The 19,910-nt window shown below is 38.5% G+C and overlaps 1 protein-coding gene across 1 annotated transcript in view; it reads left to right on the forward strand.

Annotated features, from left to right (window-relative positions):
- Positions 1-19,910, forward strand: part of DNAH5 (dynein, axonemal, heavy chain 5) — a 252,270-nt gene that overhangs the window by 170,574 nt on the left and 61,786 nt on the right. Inside the window, exons 56-62 of the mRNA XM_011951766.1 lie at positions 2,949-3,180; positions 4,314-4,428; positions 4,679-4,855; positions 7,642-7,845; positions 10,936-11,115; positions 14,566-14,703; positions 19,586-19,721. Of these exons, the coding sequence (XP_011807156.1) occupies positions 2,949-3,180; positions 4,314-4,428; positions 4,679-4,855; positions 7,642-7,845; positions 10,936-11,115; positions 14,566-14,703; positions 19,586-19,721 (1,182 nt within the window). The remainder of the gene's footprint in view (positions 1-2,948; positions 3,181-4,313; positions 4,429-4,678; positions 4,856-7,641; positions 7,846-10,935; positions 11,116-14,565; positions 14,704-19,585; positions 19,722-19,910) is intronic.

The following is a 19,910-nucleotide window of genomic DNA, read 5'->3' on the forward strand; positions in this document are numbered from 1 at the left end:
CCTCCCATTTCTCCCCACCCACTCCTGCTTTGTCTGGATAATGCTGGCTCAGCTAAATGTCATCTCTTCAGGAGAATCTTCCTTTGCTTCCCTCTGTTTCCCCACTAAGCCAGGTCCCCTGTTATCCATTCCGTAGCACTCTGTGCTTTTTCTTCTTGGGATTAACCACAGTGTGTAATTTCTGTACCTAGTTGTGTTATTTATTTGATTAATGCTTACTAGACTAAAGACTAAATTAATGTCTGACTAGACTAAAAACTCCCATGAGGTCAAGAACTACACATCCTTTGTTCACAATTTCAGCAGCTACAGGTGTTTGATACTTATGATGTTGAACGAATGGATCAGACTGTGTAGAAATTCATCATCTTTCCATAATATGGCCTTGATCACTTACAGTCTTTCTCTAGTTCAGCTTTGGATATACCTCTTTGCCCTCTGAACATGCTTTAGTCATCCTTTTCTTTTCACACAAGTCCCTCTACCAAGAATATTCTTCTCCGTCTTTTTTATTTATGCAAGCTCCAAGGCTTAATCAAGATACTTCACATTCTTCAACCTTCCTCTGTTCTCTTGGGAATATTTGAAATTTTCCCATTTTCTTGGACCTCCTGTATCTATAACATTGATGCTTTACATAATTTACCTGCACATTTAATTATTTTTAAACCTTTTGATAACCAGTAATTGTTGTGGTTATAGCTCCAATTTAGTCTATTTACAGCCTGCATACTACATAAATATTTGATACTATGCTAGTCATAGTAATGGATAAAATAATTAAAAGATGTAAGACATGGTTTCTTTCTTGAATAAATAGAAAATCTTGTTGGGAAAATCAACGTATCCACACCCAACAGTAACCTGCGTAATGTAATCCTGAAAGAATAGCATCTGTGAGGATTACAAGTACTTATACACTTAGGGATTTCAGTGTTATTTATTCTTTTTAGAAAATTAGCAACAAGGTTTCTAGAAAAACTATTATTTTAGTTGCCTTAAGGATATGGATTCTGAATTAAATTATTATCTCCAGCTGCATCTAGAAAGAAATATATCATTCGTTTGTGTTAGCATTTCATTTGGATCATAAGAAATATTTCCAATAAATAAAAGTATTACGTTATAAATACTTTTAATAATAAATTAGAAAAGTTTTTCTAATTTAAAGAAGCCCCTAGGGCTGATACTGGATTTGGTAGTAATTTTAATAACTTTTAAATACCTTTGAAAAAAAAGTGAGTTTTTTATATGTATGAATTTAAAAGGACTGAATCTGTTGATGAATCATTTAAAGAAAACTATGCTTTACTTTATATTGTACAATGCCGGGAGGTAGCTCCAAAACTGGCATTACTGCCTTGGTGATGGGATATTGAAGATGACAGAGGGTTTTCTGGCCTCTTGACTGAATCTCAGCAGGCACGGGTCACTCTTAAGAGGGAGTGGTCTGTTTCTTTCTGTAACCTTTCCTGCACCAGAGAGCCTGGGTCTGTGGAAAAATATACTTAGAATCCATCCTGATTTTATTCTCTTTGTCTTTTTGGAGAGACAAAAAGACAATTTGCTACATAAAGAATAAGGTCACCGTTATTGATACTCTCAGTTCACATAAGAAGGAAGAAAATAATTACGTGATAAATACAAGGAAGTTTTCAGAAAGTGGGCACTTCCCCAAGAATATCCCATAGTGCCAAGTAAAGCATTTAGCATCATACCTGGCACATGATAGACACCGCAGCCATTGTGGTTAACACCTACACAAAATGTGTCGTAAGTGTGAATTGTTCTATGATTCCAGTGCTCAGATTTGAACTTCTTAGAGTTTAAACCATTCTTGGTACTGGTTGGCTAACTTATATGAGAAAATGTGACTTTTGATTATCTTAATTATTGCCTTTCAGTGTATGGTAAACTGTTTTTGTAACCAAGCTGATGAATTTTCTCTATTATTTACATAAGTATAAATACAGCCCCCCAGTAACAACCTTACGAACTTTAGTGATTGAGTACTGATGGTGATAAATACTGTTTTTATGTCTTTGCCTTTTTAAGCCTTGCCTACTTGATTCGTTTTTCTCCCATTTTATTGACCATATTTCTCTTTACAATACTTACATACCTAGGTTGTTTCTTCTGAGATACATAGAGATGGTTGTGATAATTTTAACTGCATTATGTGTGACTCTTACAAATTCCCTGGGGTTGACACCAAGCTTCACATTCCTCTTTCATTCCATGGCACCCATTTCTGAGGTGACTCTGCAACAGGCATTCGGTATACGTGGTGATTGATGAACCTATTCCCATAGCAGGGAAGGCTGTCTTAGAATTGGTCCCCCATTAGGCACTATGGGGAAGGTAAAGGTCTCCAACAGAAGACTTTTTTACCCAAACATTCTTAAAGAATACTGTAAATTAGAACTGACCACAAATGACCAGCTGCCACATTTAAGAACAAGATGACTCTGGCATAAAAAAATTTAGTGATGAGCGTTTCCACATGCCAAATGCAGTCAGAGCCAGGGGGGAACTAAGGGTATGACAGGTTCTGAGTGACAAAATAAATGGCATTGTTAAATATGAGTACCAGGTGGACACTGATTTCTGAGTTATTTGTACCATTTGTCCTGATGTAAGCCATAAAACCGGTTGGCTGCTGACCAGAACCTGCAGCTGTGTAGAAGAGATGTCTCTGCACAAGCACCAGACAACGAAGAGTGATGAGAGGTTTAAAGTTTTTTTTATAGTTTTATATATAAAACAGAAAATAAAATTGTTGATGTTATAGGCCTGGGGCCAAAAATGCTGACATAGATCGACCTAGCTGGGGCTACAAAAATGGTTTGCATTCCTAGGAAATGTCTAAGTATTAGAAGTAAACAGTTAAGTTTTAAAAGGGTAACTTACATTCATATTTCACACACTGTCACCTTTATGCTCTCTAGTGTCTGAACACTTCCTCGCTTCCTATGATATTGACTGCAGTTTGGAAATCAAGAAGGAGGTGGTCCAATGCATGGGCTCCTTCCAGGATGGGGTGGCCGAGAAGTGTGTTGATTATTTCCAGAGATTCCGACGTTCTACCCATGTGACACCCAAATCATACCTCTCCTTTATTCAGGGCTATAAGCTCATCTATGGAGAAAAGCATGTGGAGGTACAGACCCTGGCCAACAGGTAAGTGTGATGTTCATATACAAAGCTATATTAAAGCCGTGGCTCTCAACCAGGGACAGATTTGCCCTGGTGGATATTTTGCAATGACCAGAGATATTTTTGTGTGTCACAACTGAGGTGGCAGGGCAGGGGAGGGGTACTGCTGGCATGTAGTGGATGGAGGCTTAGGGATGCTGCTAAACTTCCTGCAGTTCTTTTCCGTCACAACAAAGAAGTATCCAGTCCCAAATGTCTGTGATGCTGAGGTTGGGAAACCTTTCTCTAGAGCCTATTGACTATTCCTTGCCCAGTAGGATAAACTATTGCCAGGTTTTTATGTGGCCCACTGCTTTCTATAATATTGAGTGACATCAGGATAGAAGTAATAGACCTGGAAGGGAGTTGCGAATACAGACATCCCCTCTTCCCTCTTCTCACCCTTCTCTTCCCATCCCTTCTGAGTGACTGAGAGGGAAAAGCCAGGTTGATGCATATGTTCACTGCCTAAGGAGCATCCCTGCTTCCCTGAAGTTTCTTCCAAATGTCACTGCTCTGCCCTATGCTTTTCTGAACAATCAGATCATCTTCCTGAGCATGGCTAGAATGAGCCAGGGTAAGGAACCCCTGGGTGGGTGGTTACATGAAATGACTCTGAGGGTTCCCATCATTAAGGTCACATTATTTCAGGTTCAGGCAGGCAGTTAGTTCCTTCCGACAGCTGTTTTGATGGCTTTAAATTTGTTTCTTAAGCCCACATCATTCTTTTAATTTCATTGGTCTCTTTTGAAAAAACAGGCATTATTTTCCTTCTTCCATGACAGGGCTTCAAGTATTTGAAGTCTATCGTCATTTAGCCTAATGTCATTAAGTATGTTTCCTGCATGATACAGACTCTAGCCTCATGGTTCCTAATTTCATGATGTGTGTTCTAGCAGGTTCACTGTTCTTGCATGTGGTCTGTGAAGAACATACATATTATCAGTCTAGAGTCAAGCCTGGACCTGTATCCTTTTTGCTAAACCCCCTTGGGTTTGCTACTTGCGTACATGCAATCTTCAGATATAACCATTACCACTCATTAGTGGACCAGTACTTGAAAATTGCATCCGAGTCCTACACATTCTAACATTGTTTGCTTGGATTTTCAATCCCAGAATGAATACTGGATTGGAAAAGCTCAAAGAAGCTTCAGAGTCTGTTGCAGCCTTGAGTAAAGAACTGGAAGTGAAAGAAAAGGAGCTACAAGTGGCCAACAATAAAGCCGACACGGTGGGTGGGCATTTACACGTGTACCACATTCCTTTTGAATTCCAAGTTCACAAGTGTTAATGGTCTATGCATATTCAGTGGCTATAACTCTCAAAGTACACATTACTTTCCATTGGAATAAAATACTCTTAATTTTATGTATTAAAAACTGGGTAAGTGGACACAATCAACAAATCAAGGCAAAAATGTGCATTTTCAGCTGGATGTTTAATCCTTTTTGACGAAGTATTGTTGCTTTATATTGAATTAGGTCTTAAAAGAAGTGACAATGAAAGCACAGGCTGCTGAAAAGGTCAAGGCTGAGGTACAGAAGGTGAAGGACAGGGCCCAGGCCATTGTGGACAGCATCTCTAAAGACAAAGCCATTGCTGAAGAAAAACTGGAAGCAGCAAAACCAGCTTTGGAAGAGGCAGAAGCTGCATTGCAGGTGCATCTATGTGATATAACAGATGTCAACTTTAGGGCCTCAGAGGCAGACTAAGGCTAAAAAGATTAATAACAGCAAGGAAATGCTCTACTGGTTCAGACCAAAGCTCTATCCACTGGAGTGATTTCAAGCAATATTTTCTGCTAGAGACTTTATTAGCTCTTTGTGGGTTTTGCATATTCTACTTAACATATCACTCTATTCACCCATCAATGTTGGGCAATGCCGTATACTAGTGGCCAAGAGTCCTGGGTCCTCATTTCAACTCTGTCATCAATAAGCTATGTAATGCTGGAAAATTCACATCAGCTTTCTAAGGCAACATTCCCTCACTCATTCATTGAGGCCATTGGAGTAGATGATCTGTAAGATACAATGTTTTCTGTCTATGAATTACCCAAATAAAGAACTACTGATTTGATGTAGCTCATTAATGAGAGAGTTTGAGCAGGCTTCCAATGCACTTAAACAGTACAATTGTGTATTAGTCTGTGTTCACACTCTATAAAGATGTTACCTGAGACTGGGTAATTTATAAACAAAAGACTCACAGTTCTCCTTGGCTGGGGAGGCCTCAGGAAACTTACAATCATGGCAGAAGGTGAACTGCAGCAGACGCCTTCTCCACAAGACAGCAGGAGAGAGAACAGGGGAAACTGCCACTTTGAAACCGTCAGATCTCCTGAGAACTCACTCACTATCATGAGAACAGCATGGGGGAAACTGTCCCCCTGATCCAATCACCTCGCACCAGGTCCCTCTCTTGACATGTAGAGATTACAGTTTGAGGTGAGATTTGGGTGGGGACACAGAGCTAAACCATATCAGACTGTGTGGCAATACCCCGATGGCAAAATTACAACGGAGGCTGGATTTGGAGAAGATGAAATGACTTTAGTGAACTAGGCTACACCTTAAAGGCTGGTCCAGTTTTGAAGACTCACTTTTACTAAGAAAGTTCCAGGTATGTACAAACTCTAACGTTTTGACATCAGGTTACCTAAATCTATACAACAAATAAGATAACAAATCTCGTGCAGAGACTGTGTCTCTTCCTATCTTGATATTAATCTGACTTTAACCAGCTCAGAGCAAAAATAAAAAATATCTCCAGATGTTAGATAACTGTTCTATTATTGCCACAGCATATAGAAGATTATATAACAGTCGTATTTCTTGGCCTGCAGAAAAAAGAGGACTTTAATGCTTAGGTGAAACAGGTTGAGTTTTTGTTCCCCTCTCCAACTTACTTTACCTGGGCATCTAACACAGCTGAGCACCATTCTGTTTGAAAATTATTTTTAAAGCTAAAGTAAAATAAGCATGCCCGGCCCTTACATTTTATATAACTTTAATTTGACCCTACCCTACTTTCCTCACTGGCTGCTGTTCTATTTTTCTCTTTTCTTTTATAGCTGCGCACCTCAAATAAAGGTCTGTTTGCCATTTTCAGTTCTCTACTACACATTCACCCTAACTTCCAACTGTCTGTCTTTCATCAATGCTGGTATTAATATATTAAAACAGCCTGGGCTTGGTGGCTCATGCCTATAATCACAGTACTTTGGGATGCCGAGGTGGGCAAATCACCTGATGTCAGGAGTTTGAGACCAGCCTGGCCAACATGGTAAAACCCTGTCTCTACTTTAAAAAAAAAGAAGAAGAAAAATTAGGTGGACATGGTGGTGTGTGCCTGTAGTCCCAGCTATTCAGGAGGCTGAGGCACGAGAATCACTTGAACCTGGGAGGGGGAGGTTGCAGTGAGCTGAGATTATGCCACTGCACTCCAGCCCGGGTGACAGAGTGAGACTCAGGTCTCAAAATAAAAAACAAAAAACAAATGCAAAACTATATATATACAAACCTTTTCAAGGTGTGTAGTTACTTTCCTAATTTACCAAGTTTAGTGTTTTTTCTTTCTCCTCAGTCCTTGGAGAAAAAAATCATTCACTTTTACTAGAAGGTCATTGGTTACTGTCTTTTGATAGAAAGGATGCAAATACAAACCAGAGGGATGTTTTGAAGATCTGGAAGGAAGGAATATATACTATTTGTCCTAGAGATAGGATTGTTTCCAATTCTTACATTTAGCGTTTTTTCAATACTTATTCCATAGTGAGTTTTAGGCGACTGAGCAGTTGTTAACCAAAACAGGTGTATGTGACTATTAAATCATTTACTCTGTAAGAATATATGTACTAGAAATTGAATGGAACTTTTCTAAGAGAGAGCTTCGTAAAATTCATATTGCTCAAGTCCCGTCATTTAAAGGTCAGTTCCCAGCTAAGAAACCTCTAATTATTCAGTCTGTCAGCCCTGCGGCTACCCTCTGGTGTCGGTCCACAGTGACAAGCCTGAATTGTTTAAGAGAGAGAGGCAGATTCTTGACCTACATAGCTAATGAGTAAAAAAGCACTGCAAATACTGTAATTTTCCTGGTTTTGAACCTCGAAATCTACTTATGTGCTGACTATTCTTTTTCTTCCAGATTATGTCTTTCTTTTTTCTGGCACAAAGCCATCTGTGCGCACTTTTAGAGAAGTCACAGCTCCTTATCTGCTCGCCAACATTTCTTTCCTCTCACTGCTAGTTTGAATAGTAGAAATTTGAATTTGTTGGGACATGGTGTTTCCTTGGGATTAAATATGCATCTAGACCCCATGGCTCTGCATCTAACTTAAAACAGTTTTCTGTCCTCTGTTGAAATAGCAGCATTTAGACATGCAAGGTTTGCTTGTCTGTGCTTTCCTGTCTGAGGTTGGTTGATCCTTCCTTTCATCCCCCAGACCATCAGGCCTTCAGACATCGCCACTGTCCGCACGTTGGGCCGTCCCCCTCATCTCATCATGCGGATCATGGATTGCGTACTGCTGCTGTTTCAAAGGAAAGTCAACGCTGTCAAAATTGACCTGGAAAAAAGCTGTACCATGCCCTCCTGGCAGGAATCCTTAAAACTGATGACTGCAGGGAACTTTTTACAAAACTTACAGGTTGGTAGTTCAGTGGTGATGGGCTAAGAGGAAACTCATTCTTCACTGGCATAGGAGTCCTTTTGTTAGAATAAGTTTCTAAAGAAAGAATTCACTCTACATACATGTTTTTTTCAGAGGAAAACTTTCTGTTTTGAATATAAAACATTATTAGCATTAGAGTTTTTCCTGACAGATTTTAGTTGTATTAAGGCATCGTCAGTGTTATGTATACTTCAATAAAATTTAAAAAAATCATTTTAAGAAGACAATAAGTGTGTGTTTATATTATATTCACATGAATACAAATATATACAAGCATTTGTATTTTGCATTTCTCAGTAGTAATTTTTTAGTGTTAATTTACAGCTTTTTTAATTTTTTGAGATAGAACTTACCATGAATAAATGCACAAATTTTAAATGTATAGCTTGATGAATATTTACATATGTATATACCTATTTGTGAACACGAAGAAAAACACATATTTTCAGACCCCAGAAATCTCTCTTGTGCCCCAACCAAGTCAATAACTTTCCATAAGACAATTGTATCCTTACCTTTATCCAGATAGTTCGCTTTACCTGTTTTGAAATTTGCATATATGAAATAATATTGTATGAACGCTTTTGTTTTGACCTCTTTCATTCAATATGTCTGTGAAATTTGTTCTTTTTGTTGCAAATGACAGTCTTTCCTTTTTCATTGTTATATAGTTTCCCAGTATATAAATGTGCTGTAGTGTGTGTGAGAAATGTTTAACAACTGATTCTTGAGGGAGAAAGGAAAACAAAAAAAGCAAAAAAAAAGCTCTGATTTAAAGTTTTGCCATGGTGTAAGCACTCCCACGATGGCTATTTTAAGCTGCCAAAATGATGTTGCTGAATCTAGAGTTGAGAAGAGGTGCATGGTAGTATGCCATTGTGTAACGTTTCCACCATATAGATACAATAGTTGTAAATGACCTCAAAAGCACAGATGATAGTAAAATTTAGTCTCAGAATTAGCAACTTATGAGCTTTGACTATAACCGTTGCTTGAAATATTGTTTATTTAATTGTAAGCTTATATATTTTAATTTTTGATAATGGCTGAGTCTAGCAGAATTCCTGGAAATTTAACAATCATTTCTTACAAGCCTGTTTAAACCAGCACCAGTGTGAAACACTGTAATATGCTTCATTTTGTTTGTTCCTGTACTGTTGATGAATTTTGGGGTTAGTATTAATTTATGGCTATTATAAATCAAGCTGCTGTGAATATTGGTCATTTGGTGGCTCTGGCTATGCATTCCTGTTGGTTTCATGCTCAGGAGTGGAATTTCTGGGACTTTGGTTATATGCATTTAATCAGCTTTGGTAGGTAGTGCTGAAGAGTTTTCAAAAATGGTGTGTCAATATATATACCCACTAGCAGTGTATGAGTTGCTCAGCATCCTCACTGTTTTCTACTTTTAGCTACTCTGATGAGTTTGTAGTGGTGTCTTATTGTTGTTGATTTAATTTGCATTTCCCGACCTTTCCATAGGCTTGTGAGCCTCTGGGGAATTCTTTTGTTAAGTGCCTGTTGGAGTTGCTTATCCAGTTAATTTTTTTCGTTACTTTGTAGAATTTCCTTATATATAAAATATGACTAATTTATCACTTATATGTTTGCAAATATCTTCTGCTGCTTTCTGGCATTAGTTGTTCCCTCGATTAACGATGTCTTTTGATAAACAGAAATTCTTAGGTTTAATGTAGTCCAATGTATTAATATTTTCCCTGATGGTGCTTTCTATGTTCTGTTTAGGAGATCTTTGCCCACATCCAAGGCAGATTTCTAGTTTTCTTCTGCAGGCTTTATTGTCTTTTCTTTCATGTTCAAATCTCAAAGCAATTAATTGGGAATACCCAGTCCACCTCTATTTCCCAAGTTGTGGATTCAGCACCATCTTTCTTTCAGTTTTCAATTCAGCATTGCTCAAGTGACCGCTGTGGCTGGAGCCTGTGGTGAGGCGCATACAACAGCTGTAACAATAAGTAGCTTATGAAACTAGTGGGCCAAACAGACTTGTCCCAGATAATTATAATATGAGATTCTGCCAATGGACTTGGACTTTGGGTGGAATCCTGACAAGTGATTCCAGGTTCCTGACATTTACCTGGTGGCAAAGCCCCTGCTCTTGGGCTCTCCCTTGCTATTTGTCATTGTCACCACTGACCTTCTGTTGCTCCCAGACATTTATCTGGCTTTTTTTTTTTTTTTTTTTGGGTTAACGATTTTTCAAGTCTCATAAAAACGGGTTACATTAAACGAGGTCTGAATGAGAGTGTTCTACTATACATTGTGAGTTCTGTGAAGGTTTGTGTCACTAAATTATTTAGGTGCTAAATTTCTTTCTGCTTGGAAAACATTTAATCATCCTCTTTTTAAATGATCAAACACCACTTTTAAAAGATCCAGTTTCATTGTTTGGTCAGTCTGCTTTTTCTGATGCAGAAAGGCATTCTTAATTCATTTCTGCTACTATTTTAAAATTTTATCCCACCAGAAGATAATAATTCTCTCATATTCTTGATAGTTCTGTGATTAAAAATTAATTCATCACCCTCAAAGCCTAATGTCCAAGTTATTATCTTCACATTTTAGGTGAGTTTAATAAAACCTCTGTCTGAATGTATTAAGCATTTAGTTGCTGATAAATGCTAAATATATATGTCCTCAGACTGAATACACTTGTATTTGTTTTTCATTGGGGATTTTATGGGCTTATAATTCATCTGTTTAGGATGAATGACAAAAGATCTTTATTGCTTTGGAAATTCTAATAACCATATTAGTGTTCATCACCTCAATAATTTGCTCTTTCCCTGGATCTCACTGTATTTATTTAAGGTTGGTATCTTTCCTACAGAAGACAGAGTGTGCTCTCACAGACTTCTTTGCTGTCATTTCTTACTGTGCTTTTACCTTTAGGACTTTTGCCTAATATCTTAAAATAGTGACAAAATATAATGCCCTTCATTCATTTGTGGTCGTTCAGTCATTTCAGTAGCATTGAGAGCGTGATGCAAGTATGACTTCATGGAAAGAAGTGTTTTGACTTTATTTTACTCTTTTCTTCCATAGCAATTCCCAAAAGACACAATCAATGAAGAGGTGATAGAGTTTTTGAGTCCTTACTTTGAAATGCCTGACTATAACATCGAAACTGCTAAACGCGTATGTGGAAATGTAGCTGGTCTTTGTTCCTGGACGAAAGCCATGGCTGCCTTCTTTTCTATAAACAAAGAGGTGCTGCCTCTGAAGGTAAGCCTCCTAGGCAGACCTGGGTGAAGGTGGCTGGGCGGAGTCTGCAGGTCAACCGATCTTATCTTATCACAGGAGCACGTGTGCCTGTGGCTTCTGGTGTTAGGGTACTCAGGTCCACGGGGAGAGGGAGCATTAGAAAGGCCAAGCACAGGATGTTTCTTTCTTCTTTGTAATCCTGCTCTAATCAGAACCGTATGAGCCTCTAAGCAGGGATGGCCTCTCTGCAATGATGCTCACTACAAGTCCATTGTGGGCTGCTCGATAGTTTTCTTCCACAATGCAAACTTGAAAAAACAACAACAACAAAAAACAAAAACCAAACAAACAAAAAAACCACCGCAAACTGTAGCATAGAATCCTCTGCTGATATTTAAGATCTTTATCCAGAGAATCCTATGAATGAGGTAGGGTCAAGACAGAACATGCTGGAAGCTGGTTTTAGCTTGGCTTAAGGCATGACGTATTCCTCCCTTTTCCATTTTTGTTTTGTCTCTCAGGAAAGAAACTGAATATCTGAATAGTTGTTATTTAATGTGACTTTTTAGACATGCTTTATGTTTCCTTTGCGTAATTGAATACTTAAGCTTCATTTTTTGCATATTCCCCTACCGTGAAAAGAGGCAGTCTTCAGCAAATGGAGAGGCCATGGAGAGTGTGTTTTTTGAAAGTGAAATGCTGAAGTCTCAAAATCATATCTCATGGCTTGGTTGATTATTTTGCTTTTGTAGGAGTCTCATCTTTCTTAATCATCAACTAAATTCTACTTATACTTGTCAACTACCCAGGACACTTAATAATCATCATACAAGTAATCGAGAGTATCAGGAAGATAGGCATAGAGTTGAAAATGCTATTTTGTTTCTACTTGTTGTGATACCAAGACCATTTATTCAGCAATTGAGGCTCTTGAAGTCCTAGGATAACCTAAAGGGACAAAGAGTCATTTGAGTCCGAGAATTTCAGAGCAAATAATCGATGTCATGCTGTCTGACACCGTGGGTATTGTGACTATTGAAGACTTCAGCGTAGCTCAAAAATGGACAATCTGATATTGACTGAATTAGAACCAATATTTATATCAAGTGAAAAGTACAGGTCATTCTTCGCATACTTTTCCGGTGGGTAACCATGCATAGTGTCTTAAAGAGAACTACAATTAAGTTCATGATGCATAGTTTTTTCTGTTATTATTGTTATTTTAAGTATATAGCTGAAATCTTTCAACATGGACATTCTGAACAAGGCTTGCATAAGAACAATGAGATCTCTTCCCCTGTGGTCAATGCCATCCACATTTCAGCTTTCAGCTTGTGTCAGGACAATCTAGATCCTACAGTGGGAAGGGAAGGGAACCGTATCAGAAGTGGGAACCTTTTTATTTGCTCCTACAACCTGTGCTTTTCTTTCTGAGAAGTCTGTTCTCTTATATTCTTACAAGTATCTAGCATCTTGGACCACACAGCTTGTCGGGTTCCTCTTACGTCAGTCAGAAAAATACATGCTGTTACACAGATCCATGTTTGCTGTGTAGGGAGGAGTAGAAGAGAAAGTGAGTACATATTGTCACCAGGTGGTTCTGTTGAATGTATTAAGAAATTCAGACCTAAGCTTTTAACTTCCCTTCTTCCTGGAGGGGCTTCACTTGCAATCCCCTGCTTCTTAAATGAGGAGAGGTCAAGGGCATTCTGTAAACTTCAGGTGGAATCTCTTAGACACTAATTAGTAATGGACACACTGAGGAGCTGCTGTCTTTCATCTTGCAATCCTTATAGTTGGGCTAAGTGACTTCTAGTAGTGAATACATTCAGACAAGTATGAATTTCAGCAACAGCAATTTAGATTCTATTCAAGTTCCTTATAATGAGATTTCTCCTGTAAAACTTCATGGAAATCAGTATAGGTACAAATAAAGAGGATGTTATAAAAAAGCAGAACTTAAATATTGTACATGGATAATAACAGTAACAACATCTACTGTTTATTGAACTCATGTGCTGGGGACTAGACTTGGAATTTTACATATGTTATCTTATTTAATCCTCACAAAAAGTCGTAGGAGTTAGTTTTTCAATATTTTAATGAAGAAACTGAAGCTCACCGGGTTTAAGCTACCTGCACAGAGTTCTACAACTCCTAAGTTGAGCAATTAATTGGGTTTGAAGGATTTTGATTAGCAATTGTTGACAGGTTCGTTTAATAAAAATTTTATTTACTTATTGGTGAGTAAAGTACTAGAAAATGTTCAAAATCTTTGGGTTTGCAATAGTTTGTCATTAGTAGGTGACTTTAATTTGTAAGTTGCTTGACATGGTGACCTTACTTTTTCCTTTCGTCTTGGAGCCATGGCAACAGTTGCAGCTTACTGCAGAGCTGAGGAAAAAATGTTCCGCCAGTCAGGTTCTTTTTAAATTGTAACTTACAAGCGATGCTTTTGCCCATCACTGGATCTAGTCAATTATGGAACTCTTGAGGTTTTCCTTAAAGATTTATTCTGCCCAAATTTGGAAGCCTGAAGTTTTGAGATAGGAAAATAATTTATTTCAAAAGTGTTTTAAAAATCATCTTTTCTCGAATGCTTCAGAAAGACTGTGCCTTCTGGTCATCCCATGAAAGTCAATATTAACATTTTGTAAATTTGAAAGGGAAAAATTTGGTTTCAAAAAATGATTTTAAAGGATCTAAATTTCTTAGGCATGAACTACTTTTTTACATCTCATCTTTTGCTAATATTGCTTTTGGTTAAGTCTTTTTATTCTATCTTAATAGCTTCTTTAAAACAAACATTTTTAATTAGTCACAGCTCAGGGTATCAAATATGCTTTCCGGAAGACAAGAAATATATGAAAGTGAAAGGAACAATGTCAAGACCACCACGATACACAAAACCTAGATGTTTATAATCAGTAAATAATCATTTTCTATCCTTTATTATTCCTCAACAGTGATGAGTCCTGCTAGGCAGATAGTTCTAAATACTGTTTTTTCTAAAACTCTTAATATTAGCATGTTTTATAATTTACCTATATACATTTAATATTACAGTGTTCTGATCTAGGCAGACGATGACCCGTGGACCAAATCTAGCCCACTACCTATATTTGGATGGCTTGTGAAATAAGAGTAGTTTTTACATGTTTAAATAGTTCTAAAATAAGTACATGAGCAATAGTTTTGATTTTGCCTCTTGGCCCAAAATATGTACTATCTGGCACTTTAAAGAAAGTATTTGCTGACCCCCTTTCTAATGAACTGTAACTTTCTGCTTATACACATTTATGTCAAATTCACATTAAGATTTGTTCAGGACTTAATGTGATTTGAAAGGATTCTGGAGCTGGAACAAAGCAAAGGTCTTAACACGCGGTGTAGTTGAGTTCTCAGACCCTGAAATGAGGGACGTTTTGAGATTGGCTGCCCATCTCTTCACTCTGTGCATGTCCTCTGCAGGCTAACTTGGTGGTGCAAGAGAATCGCCATCTCCTGGCCATGCAGGATCTGCAGAAAGCCCAGGCGGAGTTGGATGACAAGCAGGCGGAACTCGACGTGGTGCAGGCTGAGTATGAACAGGCCATGACTGAAAAGCAGGTAACTGTCCTTTGTCATGGCAGGGACTGTCACACATCTCCACAGCTTCTCTCTCCAAGAGTGTGGGTTTTTGTGGGGATTCACTGAATTTATACATAATACATACATAGCACATAATGGACACCAAGGGTCTTTGGTGAGACGACAGGATGGTCAGTCGAGATGGCAGTCAGTGCTGGAGCATAGCCATTCTGAGTTTCTTTATTAGTTGGGGATGGTAATAATGATAGCATCTTGTGTAGTAGCATTTTTGTTATGTTTTTCAAATCGTGTCCTCCCATGTTATCTCATTTAATCTTTGAAATAACTTGCAAAGTAGGCAGGGTGGATTTATTTATTTATTTATCATTTATTTATTTATTGAGACAAAGTCTTGCTTTGTCGTCCAGGCTGGAGTGCAGTAGCATGATCATGGCTCACTGCAGCCTTGAATTCCTGGCCTCAAATGATCCTTCCGCCTCAGCCTCCCAAGTAGCTGGGACTACAGGCATTCACCACCATGCCTGGCTAACTTTTTATAGAGACAGGTTTTCACCATGTCGCCCAGGCTGGTCTCGAACTCTTGGGCTTAAGCAATACACCTGCCTCGGCCTCCCAAATGTTGGAATTACAGGCATGAACCAAGGCAGCCTAGTGCCTTACCTATCTTTGTTCTCAGTTTAGAGCATTCAAATCAAATGTCTAAAGAGATCACAGAGAAAAAGTACCTGAGTTTCTAAGTAACCAGGATTTTGACACTTTTTTTCTCTTAAATACATACTTTTTTTTTTTTTTTTAATAAAGTCTCCCTAGAGTACATAAGCTTTTGGCTTAATAAAATCTGTATCTGCCTCTGATAAATCCTATATTTGGTAGATAATACCTTGATAATTTTATGAAATTCACCCCTACCTCTTCTCAGCCTTTACTTGGCAGAATTGAAATTCCTGCCTTGTTAGTTTTACAGGGGTCCCAATAAGAGTTTAGATAAACATTTCAGTTTCACTATCTGCAGAATGTATGGTATATTCTCTTAAAGATAAATCTTCTGCAAGCAAAGTAAAAGCTTTTGGAAGCTTTAAAGAAGTAGCACTTTTGAAAAATGTCTGCTCATGTCCTTTGCCCACTTTTAATGAGATTTTTTTTTATTGTGAATTTCTTTAAGTTCCTTATAGATCCTGGACATTAAGATTTTTTTCAGATACATTTTTGCAATAATTTTCTCCCATTCTATAGGTTCCCTCTTCACTCTGTTGATAGTTTCTTTTGCTGTGCAGAAGTTCTTTATTTTAATTAGATCCCATTTGTCAGTTTTCGCTTTCGTTGCAATAGACACTTTTCAAAAACAGACATACATGCGGCCAATAATCATATGAAATAAAGCTCAATATCACTGATCACTAGAGAAATGCAAGTCAAAACTACAGTAAGTTACCATCTCACAGTAGTCAGAATGGCTACTATTAAAAAGTCGAAAAACAATAGATGCTGGTGAGATTGTGGAGAAGAAGAATGCTTATACACTGTAGGTCAGAGTTAAGTTAGTTCAACCATTCTGGAAGATAGTGTGACAATTCCTCAAAGACCTAAAAACAGAAATACCATTGATCCAGCAATCCCATTACTCGATATATACCCAAAGGAATATAAATCGTTCTGTTATAAAGCCACATGTGTGAGTATGTTCATCGCTGTCCCGTTCACAATAGGAAAGACATGGAATCAACTTAAATGTTCAACAGTGATAGACTGGATAAAGAAAATGTGGTACACATACACCATGGAATACTATGCAGCTATAAAAAAAGAATGAGATTGTGTCCTTTCAGGAACATAGATGGAACTGGAGGCCATTATCCTTAGCAACTAACACAGGAACTGAGAAACCAAATACTATATATTTTCACTTATAAGTGGAATCTAAATGATGAGAATACATGGATGCATAGACAGGAACAACACACATTGGGGCTTACTTGAGGGTGGAGGGTGGGAGGAGGGAGAGGAGTAGAAAAGATAACTAATGGGTACTGGGTTTAATACCTGGGTGATGAAAAAATCTGCACAACAAACCCCCATGACACAAGTTTACTTATATGACAGACCTCTACAGGTACCCCTGAACTTAAAATGAAAATTAAATTTTAAAAAAGAAGTAGCACTTATGTGGGTTTGTATACTTATGCCTCATTAAATTCACTTGTGTATGGAAAACATTATGGCAGTTTGAAAGAATCTACTTTGGAAGAAGTGTTAATTTCTACCATTTTGGATGGTTATTTGTATCAGGAAGCTCTACTGAACACAGGGAAAATGTTTTACCTTCTCATTTTATTATGTGTCAGTTTTAACATTTTTACCTTAATTCATTCAGCAAGCTTTATTGTTTTGGAGCATCTTCTATTTGTTAGGTAAATAATCATGGGACCACAGAAGAACTGTAACATTATGGCTCTAACTCTAAAACTTGAGTTTCAACAAATGTCAAATTCCTTATTAAAAAAAAAAAAAAATCTGGACATTCCTACAACCAACTTCTGAACTTGATCTTCAGTCATTTTTGTTGCTCTTCTCCCTCCGTAGGACTGCATGAAAGTCTGGGGGTTTGTGGGCCTCCCAGAAGGCAGGAGAAGGGTTCCAATCTACAGTTCACCATGGCCCAGGCCTGCATGGCCCATTGAAGGAGAGTGTGTCCTGGCTACACCCCATGCAGAATCCAGTGCCTTTTCCTAGGGTTCAGCTTGCCTAGGCCTGCAGGAGAGCTGGTCACCTCTCTGGGACCTATGAGAGAGTGGGCCTGAGGATGGGGATACTACTCAGGGAACCCAGTAAATCCCGTGTGCTCCCCTCAACAGGCTACGGGGAACACATGGAACTTACGGTTTTCTTTCTCTTGCATTCTCAACATTTGCTCCTTTCTCTTCTCCCAAATTGTAATCCCCCAAAGAAGCCTGGGCTTCCAGAAAACAAAAGCCAGAAAGGGAGAGGCCTGGTCATTTTCGGATTTGGCTGATGGAATTGGGATTGAAGAATTTAGCGAAAGCAAATCAATATTAAAAGTATCTTACAAATAAAAAGTTTTTTTTTTTTTTGTTTCTAATAAACGATGTAGGATTGTCCTTCCCAACTGGCACCTTCCTTCTTGAAGGAAGCAAACAGATGTGAGGGGCCGTGGTTAGGGGATGTGCCTGTCTGATGGACTATTAGTTTTTTTTGCCTTAACTCTAGAGGAAGAAAATAGATTAGGACAAAGTGGAATAAATATCCTGCTTTTGAAAAACACTGCAAAGTGTTATTATTACAAAAGCAATTCATGTCTCTATGGAAAATACAGGTAACCCTGGAGATAAACATTAATCATATTTTATTATTATTCATATCATAATATATGCCTTTCACATGCATTTTATTTTATTTTATTTTATTTTATTTTATTTTATTTTATTTTATTTTATTTTATTTTTGAGGCGGAGTCTCGCTCTGTCGCCCGGACTGGAGTGCAGTGGCCAGATCTCAGCTCACTGCAAGCTCCGCCTCCCGGGTTCACGCCATTCTCCTGCCTCAGCCTCCCGAGTAGCTGGGACTACAGGCACCCACAACCACGCCCGGCTAGTTTTTGTATTTTTAGTAGAGACGGGGTTTCACCGTGTTAGCCAGGATGGTCTCGGATCTCCTGACCTCGTGGCCCGTCTGTCTCGGCCTCCCAAAGTGCTGGGATTACAGGCTTGAGCCACCACGCCCGGCCTCACGTGCATTTTAAACTCAACATAACTGATAATTTAGGAATACCATTTTATAAATTGAATTTTTAACTTAATATATTGTGCTCTTCTTTCTTGGTCATAAAAATTTTTATAGGATTTTTTTAATGGCTTCAGAGTATTCTTATTCATGGATACACTATAATTTATTTAAATAATCCTCTGTTGTTAGACATTTAGCATGTATATATATTTGAACACCCAATGACTTGGCATGTAGCTAAACCTTTGTCCATACCCATTTTATTTCATAAGTTTAGATTTTTACAAGTAGAATAAGCAATTGTTGCTTAAACACTAAGAAACAGAGCCATTTGTTTTTTGCTTTTTGTGTTTTTTGAGACAGAATCTCACTATGTTGCCAAGGCTGGATTTGAGTGGCACGATCTTGGCTCACTGCAATCTCCACCTCCTGGGTTCAAGTGATTCTCCTGCCTCAGCCTCCCAAGTATCTCGGATTACAGGCACCTGCCACCACGCCTGGCTAATTTTTGTATTTTTAGTAGAGATGGGGTTTCACCATGTTGGTCAGGCTGATCTTGAACTCCTGACCTCACGTGATCCGCCCACTTCATGGCCTCCCAAAGTCCTGGGATTACAGGCGTGAGCCACTGGAGCCATTTGTTTTTAAGAACTAAGCACTGGCCAGGTGTGGTGGCTCATGCCTGTAATCCCAGCACTTTGGGAGGCTGAGGTGGGTGGATCACCTGAGGTTGGGAGTTTGAGACCAGCCTGACCAACATGGAGAAACCCCATCTCTACTAAAAATACAAAATTAATGGGACGTGGTGGCACATGCCTATAATCCCAGCTACTTGGGAGGCTGAGGCAGGAGAATCGCTTGAACCCAGGAGGCAGAGGTTGCAGTGAGCTGAGATCGCACCATTGGAGTCCAGCTGGGGTAACAAGAGCGAAACTCCATCCAGCCAAGTTCCATGGGCAGGGGATAAGAGAGAGGACAGGGCAAAGGAGAGAGGACTGGGCTGACAGACACATGGAAATAGAATGTCATGCTTCTTGTGAAGTAATGGCTCACATGTCTCAGGAAGGCAGATAATATGGCATGTTCTACAGTTATATTTTTGAGCCAGAGGCTATATTTATTTCAGTAAAAGTTTTCTTGTGATTATGACTTTTGTTAGACCTTACTTGAAGATGCAGAGCGATGCAGACACAAGATGCGGACAGCTTCCACACTCATCAGTGGCTTGGCAGGTGAAAAAGAAAGATGGACGCAGCAAAGCCAAGAGTTTGCTGCACAAACTAAAAGACTTGTAGGTATGTAAACTGCTGATTAATGAGATTGTGTGTTGCCTGTGATAGGGAATTAGATAGCTTATACTTTAGACAGCTTATACTTTAATCAAAATAAAAAACGCTTGATTATTTCAAATTCCTGTGTGTGTGTGTGTGTGTGTGTGTGTGTGTCTCCAGCTATTTCAGAGAAAGAGACATTGGTCTGGCATC

Source organism: Colobus angolensis, unplaced genomic scaffold (assembly GCF_000951035.1).
Source record: "Colobus angolensis palliatus isolate OR3802 unplaced genomic scaffold, Cang.pa_1.0 Scaffold327, whole genome shotgun sequence".
Classification (NCBI taxonomy): Eukaryota; Metazoa; Chordata; class Mammalia; order Primates; family Cercopithecidae; genus Colobus; species Colobus angolensis.